General features: G+C 38.0%; 1 protein-coding gene across 3 annotated transcripts in view; it reads left to right on the forward strand.

Moving 5' to 3' along the window:
- Positions 1–6,081, forward strand: part of mrpl45 (mitochondrial ribosomal protein L45) — a 135,194-nt gene extending 129,113 nt beyond the window's left edge. For 2 of the 3 annotated variants that reach the window (XM_022254333.2, XM_022254331.2), the window contains one exon: positions 2,138–6,081. In XM_022254333.2, coding sequence (XP_022110025.2) covers positions 2,138–2,365 — 228 coding nt within the window. In that variant the 3' untranslated portion in view covers positions 2,366–6,081. The remainder of the gene's footprint in view (positions 1–2,137) is intronic. The other variant, XM_087140414.1, reaches the window with a different exon arrangement.
- The last annotated feature ends 4,884 nt before the right edge of the window (positions 6,082–10,965 follow it).

Raw genomic sequence — 10,965 nt, forward strand, 5'->3', positions numbered from 1 at the left:
ACTTGCGACAAACAAAATCTTAAGGAAAACAATAGCTGTTCCAGCAGATTGCCAAAGCTGCTAATAATGACATTTGTATTAAGATGCCTTTATATGTGAGGTTTCACTACATGTCCGATTAGTTTGAACATTACTATTTTGAGAGGCATGGATATGTTGTATTTAAATTTAGTTGTGACATCATGTTGAGTCATTGATGTGTTACACAACACTACCTTCAATAATGAAGGACATTTGTGTCATATTAGGCTTAAGTGTAATTAAAAACATACTAAACAGAAAATAAAAGTGATTGATGTCATTGACCAATTTTAGAAACCACTTTTAGAACCTTAGTTTCCAGGCTGGATCATTACAAAAGTTGTCATTTGTCTAAGAATTGTGTTTGAAGTGAGCTTGTGAATTGGCCAAAATTATGACTCAATGCTTGAGAGCTGTTCCAGTGGGGTATTTAAAATCACACTGCGCAGCACAGTCCGTGCATATATCATGCACAATACAAAGTCACACTGTTGCATGATACAGTTGGCAATGGGCCTGCATGCAGTGTGTGGAATCTGTGCATACATCTGCCCTGGTCAAGCTCTATATTCAGCGGCAGCAGATGTTTTGCAGTAGATAAAACCGGTTTCACATGACTGATGTCACGTTATGCCCTGTAACTACGTTGTTGGTAAAAGCTGCCCTACTTGACTTTTCCTGTCGCGAGTTCCACATTACATTATATGTACATGTATTCCAATGCTCATATTATAAAATGTAACTTTTAAACCACACACAGAGGCAAAACTGTGCGGGAAGATAACTGTCCTATAACTTTAAGAAAGACGCAATGCCTCAGGAATATGTTGATGTTTGTCGATGTATACCACACACAGGGGATCGACCCTTCACCCAATATTGTGCCTAATTTCTGGACAGCACCTTTCTTGTCACAATTATGATTTTTATTTTGTTTCAAAATATGTGACCCAGTACATCGTAATCAGGAATAAGTCGCTGAGGCCGTTTTACATAATGGCTGAGTAAAGTGGGGATGTGGGTAAATGTTGAAAACGTCAATGTGGCGGTTTCTGTATATTTTGGAAGTGTATGTATGAAAGGTTACCATCAACACACTTGTGATGTGTACCATTTGAAAGCTTATGAAATTCTCTTTCTGACCATGTACATATCTCACAAAGTCAATTTTGGACGTATTCCTGCTTTCGACCCACTGGGTCACATATTATGTAACCTTTCTTCAACCATACTGTTATCAGTTTTGAATCTCAAATACAGATACTACAGTTTCAGTGTGTTCTTTAAAAATTCACAAGCTTACCGAGGCAAGCTCAGTGGTCGAGTGGTTAAGAAGCCTGCACTGAGCAGGAGGATGTGGGTTCAAGTAAGGTTGTGAATTTTTTCACAAGCTCTCAGACAAACCCTGAGTATACAGTGTTATATATCTATGTTGATGTAAGGGCAAAACCTGTTTTTAAAAATTAACATCCTCTGGCGCAACAACAGTTTGTGGTACCCGCTGCAACCTCAGACTGGCCTGGCGACCCTGGCAGGCTCAATGGTCAAGTAGTTGTTAAGACATCTGCACTAGTAAGCAAGAAGTCCTGGGTTCAAGTCCCACCCATGCAATGCTTGGACAAACACAAGTATACAGTGTATATGTTGATGTAAGAGCAAAACCTGTTATAAAAATTAACATTTCCTAACGCAAAGTACACACTTGAAATGATTTTTTAAAATCTTCCTCATTTGAACACTCCTTCGATATATCTCCTGAACAAAAGCCTTTTTGTTTCCAATTTTTGGCATGACTTTTGTTAGGGGAAGTAGATATGTAGGTCTTTGAAAATTTTGATGACATTAAACTGTACAAAGTTTGATTCACATTAGAGACAAGATCCAATCAGCATGAAATTCTCTGGTTGGAAACGGAACTTTTGATCATAGATCATGTTATCTTAAAAAAATTCAAATGATATTTACCATTTTGTTACTTGCTTATTTACTCATTTAAAGTCTATTCCAGTTGAAGTTTTGGATATGAAGCAGAGGTTGATTAAAGATGTGATAAAATCTGTGCTGTGTTGTACAAGTATCTGTCAGTTTTATTATATACTTTTCGTTTTTTCTACAGACACTTGCCATATATGATCGTTTTGGACGTCTGATGCTTGGAAGTGAAGATATTCCCAAAGATGTGTTGGAGTATGTCGTGTTTGAGAAGCATCTGTCAGGGTTGTATGGATCATGGCGTATTCATGGCAAAATAGTACCAGCTTGGGCAGCATCACTGGAACCAATTGTCAAAACAGTGATAATACAAGCCAGTGAAGACACAGAACTTACGATGCAAGACAGGTAAAAAGCAATCAAAGGTGAAATAACAAGTAGACACAAATGATAATCAGTATCGCACCTTCAATACCACCATCCCTTTGTTGCATATGTTGATCAGACTCCTGTATTGAGATCCTTGAGCTACAACAAATTACATGATTTGGTTCATATCTGAAAAGATGTAACAGTGACAGTTTTTTGGAACAAAAATGGCAAAGCAAAAGCAACATGTTTCCCTTTTGGTATTGAAATTATTAGCATCGGTTGAAAGTTTACATTAACTTTGGGGCAGCCATGATATGGAATTCTGCACTTTTTGCAGGAATGAGTGTTATGAGTATCATTAGGTTATTGAGTATGTACAGTATTTTAGCAGTTTACAATTAGAAAGCTACTATGGACAAAGGTTTATCAATAGAGCCTGAAAGCTTACTCTTGATGTCAAGCTTCTGGAACCCTTGAATAAAAAATAAAATAATGCACAGATATTTTCAATTAATTTACTTTTATAAAAATCATCTTGGAAAAAGCCTTTAAGCAACTAAAAATGTGCCCTGCTTGAAAGAAAAATGTTATGCCAAAAATTGCCCTGTCACCTCCAAAAATCTCAAATGTGCGACACTCAGTACAACTTGACCTTATACACAGTTTGTTTATGGCAGTCTTGCGGCAAAAACTAAAACAAGAAATTAAAAGAAGAGACTAAACAAGAGACCAATATGAACTTTAACAGTTAACATAAAACGCCCGTGCTAAATGCTAGGAATATGCTGCATTTAAAAATTTCTAAAGTCTAATGTAACCTTTTCTTACAAGAACTGTACAAGGCCAGTCTAACTGAATCTAAAACCTGTGCATCACAAGGCTATGCAATGTCATTCTCACATACTGTAAGTACATGAAGTGTAAACAAATGTGCATAAACAAGGAGACCTAGGAACAATAATGTGGAAGTGAATGTCCTTACCAAAATCCCTTTCATATATATTTTGCACAATTTAACTTAAGCACCAAGAATTATATCTGACATGAGTGTTACATGGGATGGTTTGAGTTAGAATTCTTTCTTCCAAAAATTTAAGAACACCATAGAGTTGCCCCATGTAAATCCCCACAGTCAGGCAACACAGCCTTCTACCTTCAAGTCCTTTTTTTAACATACTGTTCTGTGAAGACCATTTCTGTCTATTTAGGAACGACCTTTTGCTCGTTTTTATTTAACAAATTCTAACAATCGTAGCCAGAGCACCGTGAGTGCTTGCTACGCACCATCTGTTTCACAACCAGGAAACCACTTTGTACCCAATGATCGCCACCCCAATGTGTTGCTGGTAATCTGCATCCTTGAAACTTTGTGTACAGAGGTATATGAAATTGAATATTCGTGCTTTGTTGGTACTTGGTGTGATCTCATAACAACATCAAGTTTAATGCTTGTGCAGTTGCTTGCATTACGCTGTGTGCCCTAAATGTATATGTGCAGCCATTGCCCTTAATGATCGCTTTATTCTGGAGTTATTTTGGGAATGAATAGCCCCATTGTTTACAAGATTTTGTTTTGTTTGAATGATTTTATTATGCCGTTTGTACAAAAGCATTTTTAGCCCATTTTGTTCCTTATGAACTTAGCTTTCCAGTAGTAGTCAACATTTTGTTGGCCAGTCTCAGCCAAGTTTTTATCAAGTCTTTGAAGACTGATGTATTGGAGAAGGGAGAAAAAATTACAAACTTTGCATGGATTATGGAACAGTGTATCAAAATTTAAAAGTTTATTCACGATGGCAAAAGTAGGGATTTTTCTCTCTTTATTTCCTGGTCACAGCAATAATTTGTATTCAATTGCAAGCAAAACGCTACAACTATAGGATATTACTGGCCCCGCTTGTCCAGCTAAGATGCAGGCAGTAATGGAGTATTTTTGGAATGTTTTCCGTTATTCGTCTGACTCAGTGGCGATGATCATAGAACACTTTGAAGTGCCAGAGTTGCTACTTCTTCTGTGTCCTTACTCTTTGATTGCACTCTTTCACTTGCAGTGCATGCATATAATGTAAATGTGTGTGGTGTGCTGTCATATTAATCAATGGATATATAGGCAATTTTGGGACAGGTACTGTAACTCTTTCCTGTAGGTACCTCAAAGTCCGATTTTCTCGAAGCGTACAAAATGTGCAAAAAAAGTCGCATGACAACTCTTGTGAGCCAATTCCATAGGCATTTTTGGCATTTTGGATAAATTGTAGATATTGAGTCGAAAATGCAAAAAGGCTGATAGACAACACAGAACTGGTAGATTCCCTGGAAACCCATATGCTGCATAAATTACTAGCACAGAACATCTGTGTACCAATTTTTTTGTTTGTTTGTTTGTTTTTTTCAAATAGATTCAGAATCTGAATTTTTAGATTAATTGAAGTAGACTTTTTATCTGAATCTTTTTTTCTAATCAGGCAAGTCAGCATAATTCTTCATTCTGAAGCAAGCAAATAATATCTGCTTCTTGTTAATTTTTATTAAGATTTATTTGTTGTTACAAGATCGAACAAATCTTAATTTAAATCATTTACAGGTAATTAATAATACCAGCTTTGGCTTTGACTGATAGGGATGTTGTCAGAGCCTATGTGATGTGCATGCAGTATGGCACCTACAAGTACTTGTCAAGTTGTCAACAGTTCCCTTTCCCATGTAGATACAGGTATACCAAGTCTATAATTCCAAGTTCTCAATTGAGTTAAACATATTTTGTGAAAGTATAGTCTAAGTTTACAAAATTCTGTTGATAATTAGGATGTAAAAAGGAAGACGAGCGGTTAATGGCATTTTTCCACTCTCTTGTCCTTAGTTTAAAAAAAGAGCTGTACACTGGTACTACAGACAGTTAAATCGTGATATGAATCATTTATTTCATGCTCTGAATGAAATTTTTGAAATTTGTATTCAAACAAGTGGCTTGAATTCAGTGGTGCACCCAGAATTTGTTCTGGGGGAGGATACAAACAAATTTACCTCTCCAATAGCTCATGATGCTCAGACCTCCCCCGCCCTGGTTGTGCATTGTGCAACAGGAGACTGGGGTTCAGGGCTAAATCAGCGCTAGTAGTTTGAGATCTAGGTGTGTATCATATCTTCATTTTCCAGAAAGGAAAGAAAAAACAAAACTAAAAACACCTCTAGGGGCTTGAAGCCCCTTGATCCCAAGGTGCTCTACTGCTTTTTTCCCCAAGGCCTTGATGCCTTAACTGGAATTTTACCCCTATCTCCTAGATCCGTCAAAGAAGGTAGACCCAGAAATTTCTTTACCCTTGAGATTTTGAACAGTATTACATGTTGGAAGATTCAACAATTAGTGGCTTGGGCTGATTTTAATTAACTTTTAATGTAGAATGGAAATCGTCAAATGCGTTAATGTCCACATTCCCAGGGAGTGTGACATGGTTTAATGAGATTGTTAACGTCAACTCTTTGGCAGTTAAAATGAATTAAACAAATGTGAATTTTAGAGGTGGTGCAAACTTATTTGGTGCCTCATGTTGATTTGTATTTGACCACGTTTTAAATCCAGTTTGTTTGTAATTTACAATCCCTGCAAGCAGTGCTTTGTAATTTGTTGGTCATTTCCGTGAAATGGGAAAATCACAAGGGAAAAGATAAACTAATATGTAACATGTACAATTTAGCTCCACCCATGTCATAATAAAAGCTGCATTAAATTTGTTTCTAGAAATCACTTTACATTCATATAGTTTGTTGATCTCATGCCATATTGCCCTGTGTCTCTTTTCTGACAGTGTCTTGTTCTGTTTTATAAAATTAATGTGAAGTAACTACTCGGAGCAATAAATACCTGTGTGGGATGATTTTAAATGCTGAAGATTTTAGATGAAAAATTAAGGTACATGTACTAAGTTTAACACTAAGGTGCCACTGGCTTTTAAATAACAACCAATAGTTTGGACGGTTTTATTAGAGGATAGTGTTTGTTGTTTACATTCCATTATCTGTTTCACATCACATTTTATGGCACTCAGTAAGAATCCCCACATTGTGGGGTATTGTCAAAGACCTGGAAGCATTACCAAAACAGTTTTGTAATCTCTGGGTTTCCTCTTTTCATTTTCCTTTATTTCCATGATTTAGTTTTGGGTTTCAATAATTTTGGCTGCCACTTGGAAAGAGTAGACAGTAGTGAGAATTACCGGATATTGACAAGTAATTGAGCCGAAGTCATGCTTTACTTTGGAAGTCCACTTTTGGAATTCCTTTTACCTTTTAAACCTCGCAATAATTTACACAAATCTGCTCTGAGTGGGAAGAAGAGAGGGAGTGGTTTATTTCAAAGTGGACATATTTCAAAATGAACTATTGACATGGAATGCAAGAGGTTTACGTTGTTAGATGTAAAGTTTTAAGCCTAACTTTGGTGCTCTTATAGAAGGATATTTCGATGTTTTTTCAACAGTCACCTGATTATGGATTGAGACTTTTCTCTCCCAGCACGCAAGGTATAAGAAGTGGTTAATTAGGCAGTTTAGCCCAGTTGAGTCTGTTATATAGTCTTATTCTGTCTAGAAAAAAAGGGAAAGGCTGTGTCACCACTAACTACAAGTTCCTTTTGTGATGACTCGGGTTTTACAAACTTAAAAACTTCAGACAGACAGAACTGATGACAGAAACAAGGAGATTGTTCAGTTAATAACTACATTAACCAAATTAAGCTATTTATAATATTTACAAAGGTTTGGAGTTTAGAATCCAGCTCCTCCAATTCTTCAAATGCTCTGCAGCCCTTTCTGTTCTTTTTCAGCAATTTCAACATCACAAGCTTGATCCAAAAGTCACAGGGTTTTTTTGTAGAAGTATCTACCACAATACTGATCAAAATGTACAACACTCGAATATTCAAAATCCAGTGACTCTAGGTTTCAGTTCAATCAAATTTGTTCAATATCAAAATTCACAAGATATATACCACTTTGATTTCAAATACCAAGTTAACCAGAACTTCAAAACATTACCATGTGTATTCAAGAATCAAACAATTCAATTTTGCTTAGAGCATACTGCTTAATTTAAATTCCAGCTCTATTACTTCTTTAAAATTTAAATTTCTTCAATTCAAATTTGTACAATCATTATGTTTAAGCATGCACTTTCCTTCAGTTCAGTTCAATGTCAGCTTGACATTCATGTTCAACAGTAGCATTCAGGTTCCGGTAGACAAGACTGCACATGAGTAGATGTTTTTGTTTCCGGTTATCTACGATACAGTTACCAAAACCTAAAACAGTTTACCGAAACCCATCCAGTATTTTGCCTAACTTTAAAATATAGCCTTTGCACAAAATTCTCAATATATCAAGAATATTGAATTTCTTGGGTTTGGTGTCATTCATACCTGCTGTTTTTTAACGCACTGAAATTCATTAGTTGACGATAAAACAATCAAAATCGAATGGCATGAACTTCTTGTACTTCTTATGAAATGGGCATAATGGGAAATACAGAGCTTACGGATGTGTCTTGCTCTTAAATGTTGGAAGGCTGAGTGTTGCTCAATGGGTTGTCTGCAGGACCGATAAGGCACTCTTTTGCATTGCCAAAACAAATGTTGGCACTGACACGGTATTTGCCAAACAGGTGGGTCAGGTCAAATCGGTGACAGCTTTCACCGATTTGCCAACAAAACCTGCTGGGCAAGTTGACAACCAGTTCCTGTCACACTCAGCTCCACTTCTCATACACCCAAACATTATTACGAGTGTCGTCCTTCGCGATCAGAAAATGTTCTTATCAGCTAACGTACACACAACCCTTTTCGACTACTGTTCACGCTCTGTCACACACGTTTAACAAAGGACAATCACGAGCGAAATGACCAGGACGGTGACACAAGTAGCATGTTTTCTGAGGTGGTCTTGGCGTTGACCAGTTTGCATTTTGAGGACGAGTCACGCCGGTTGGACCTGATCTATCAAAGCGTTGCGTTTGGGGGTAATTTCGCGGTTGTGCCCGGTACTGCTGCTGCTGATATGGTTGATGCTGCGGTCGTGGCAGTGATTGTGTAGTCTGTTTCCGTATTAACTGAGTTCCAAAACTGCCATGAGCTTCTGCATATTGTTCTGCGTACCGCGCCATGTCTGCGAGGCTTTTGGGTTGACGTTCCTTAAGAAATGTACTAAGCTCAACGTCGCAACTATTTAGGAATTGCTCTCTCAAGATCAAATCTTTCAGACCATTGTAGGTTTTGTCTGCCTTCGCCATATCGATCCATCTACCAAGTATATTATCAAGCCGTACTGCAAACTGGGGAAAGGTCTCTCCGACTTCAGGTTTTGCTGCACGGAAATTGACGCGAAATCCGTGTTCGGTTAGATGAAAACGTTTCAACAAGGCTTCTTTGAGAACGTCGTAATTCGTCACATCGGTCAACGATAATCTCGAATAAACCTCGAGGGCTTTTCCCTTAAGCAATGCGCTTAGGTTTATCGCCCAGTCGCCCTTATCCCACTCTTGCGAGATAGCGTATCGCTCATACCTTTGCAAGTACGCGTCTAAGTCATCGAGTTTGTCATCAAATGCTGGAAGTTTGGGAGCACGGGCCTTATAACGCGAGGATGGATTACCGTCATCGCTGCTTACACTAGCACGCTTAGCAGTCTCTAACTTAACTTCCAGTTCCGTCTTTTCACGTTCGTGTCTTCGTAATTCCAACTGATACGCGCGCTCGTCACGTGCTATTCGTTCATTTTCTCTTCGCAATTTTTCTCTTTCCACGCATACGAATTCGAGCAAAGCTGCACCTTCTAAGCCACATTCTCTACCGAGAGTAGTCAACTGTTCTATCTCACTCCCATCCATTTCACACACCGGTATCAACTCACCTAAAGATCCTGGAGCAGCAGGCGATGAAATGAAGCAAAGGGGAAGGGATTGCAACAGTCAGCCTGTAGACAAACAGCCAAAGAAAATACGGTTAATACATGTACATACCACATAACCTTCATTGATTTGCAGGATATAATGGAATAACATCGCATTAGATTCGTCTCTGAAATATTAATCTCTAAATTGGTCTCTGAGTTTTCTGAAGTCTCGATGTATTCTTAAAATTCGTTTCCCGGACAAGCCCCCATAAATGTCACCGCTAGCTAATGATCAATCTGGTTCTGCAATGATGACCCCCAGATCCGAACATAAATCAAGAACAACTGAATGAATGAAAAGAGACCAATGAATTCTTTTTAAATTTGTGTATTTACACTATATTTACACATCTATTTACAAATTTACAGAGGAGACATGAATCTGAGAAATATGCCTATTTACAAACTCACTCGGTTTACAGTTTGGAGATTCTAACTCTTCAAGTCGGCAAATAAGCGAACAACTACAGAATTTACAAATAACACAGGTATTCTTAATTTGACTTACTTCGAATTGAGTGAATCACCAACAGTTAAGTTTTATACCAAATTTATTTAGTTGATGAATATGGAGCCGGGTTCTCCCTCAATATGTGAAAATAATACCGACGCTCTCGTGTCCAGCTAGTTCAGCGTGACTAGGAGTAGGAAGCCCCAGTTGGAGAACATAAGTCTCGTAGCCTTCTCTCAAGGATGGAAATGGAGTCCTAGCTAGTGCGTCACATGGTGGGGAGGGAGACGTCAAACCCAACAGTTACGGCCATCTATTAAAGTAAAATTCAACCGAATACATGCAAGTATCGTGCCGACATTACCAACCATTCTTTAAAACTCTTCTCAATTCTGTGACATTACTCATCTTTCTTACAGTATCCTTCAATAAATATACTGGTCAGTCAATTTTCCTTCCTAATCCAATCATCAGGTCAGCTATTCTTCTATCGACGTCAATGTTACAAAAAATAATGAATTATTTCCTCATACACAGCTTCGTTTATTTTCACAGTTAAGGTTGTAATAATTCAATAAGTTATATCTTCAAAGTTCAAAATATTTTCTTCAGTTTTACATTCTTAAGTACAAAATTCGTTCAACTTACGGTTATGTCCATCATAACTAGACAATGTCTAGGCTGATTGTTGCAGAGAAGGGGATCGGTTTCCTGACAGATCGTATTGGCACTGAATTTTGCCAAAACTCGATCTGATCGTGCCGGGACTGGAATTCTCCGGCCGATCGTCGCCTGCTGGATCAGGGACTTCAGCGAAGTTGACACCGGTCACAAATCTCTCACTCAGCTCAGCTTTCACTTTAGGATGTTGTCAGATAGAGAATCAAAAATCTTCTGCCAACACTCTCATACACACCAAACTCAACTCCAAAAAAAAAACTACACCATCCTACGAATACAGATAAAGAAATTAGTGGGGAAAAAAACCGGACCCAAACACGAACAAAGACAAAAGTATGTTTGGACAATAACCATGGCCGGTGGTTTTACGTAATTCATAGCAACGAAACCGCGCGTCTCTCGATCGCGATTAAGACGCCCGATCCGTGATCGACGAAGTTCTACTGGCTGCTAGGAAAACAAGCGCGAAATTTTGATTGGTTAAAGAAGTGACGCGTAAGAGAGCGAGACTATTTGCTGCCAGGGGAGAAATTTAACAGACAAAACAACAAATAAATAAAACTACCA

The sequence above is a fragment of the Acanthaster planci genome, linkage group LG08, assembly GCF_054643075.1.
Source record: "Acanthaster planci isolate LZ-2023a linkage group LG08, COTS_SCS, whole genome shotgun sequence".
In the NCBI taxonomy this organism is placed as follows: domain Eukaryota; kingdom Metazoa; phylum Echinodermata; class Asteroidea; order Valvatida; family Acanthasteridae; genus Acanthaster; species Acanthaster planci.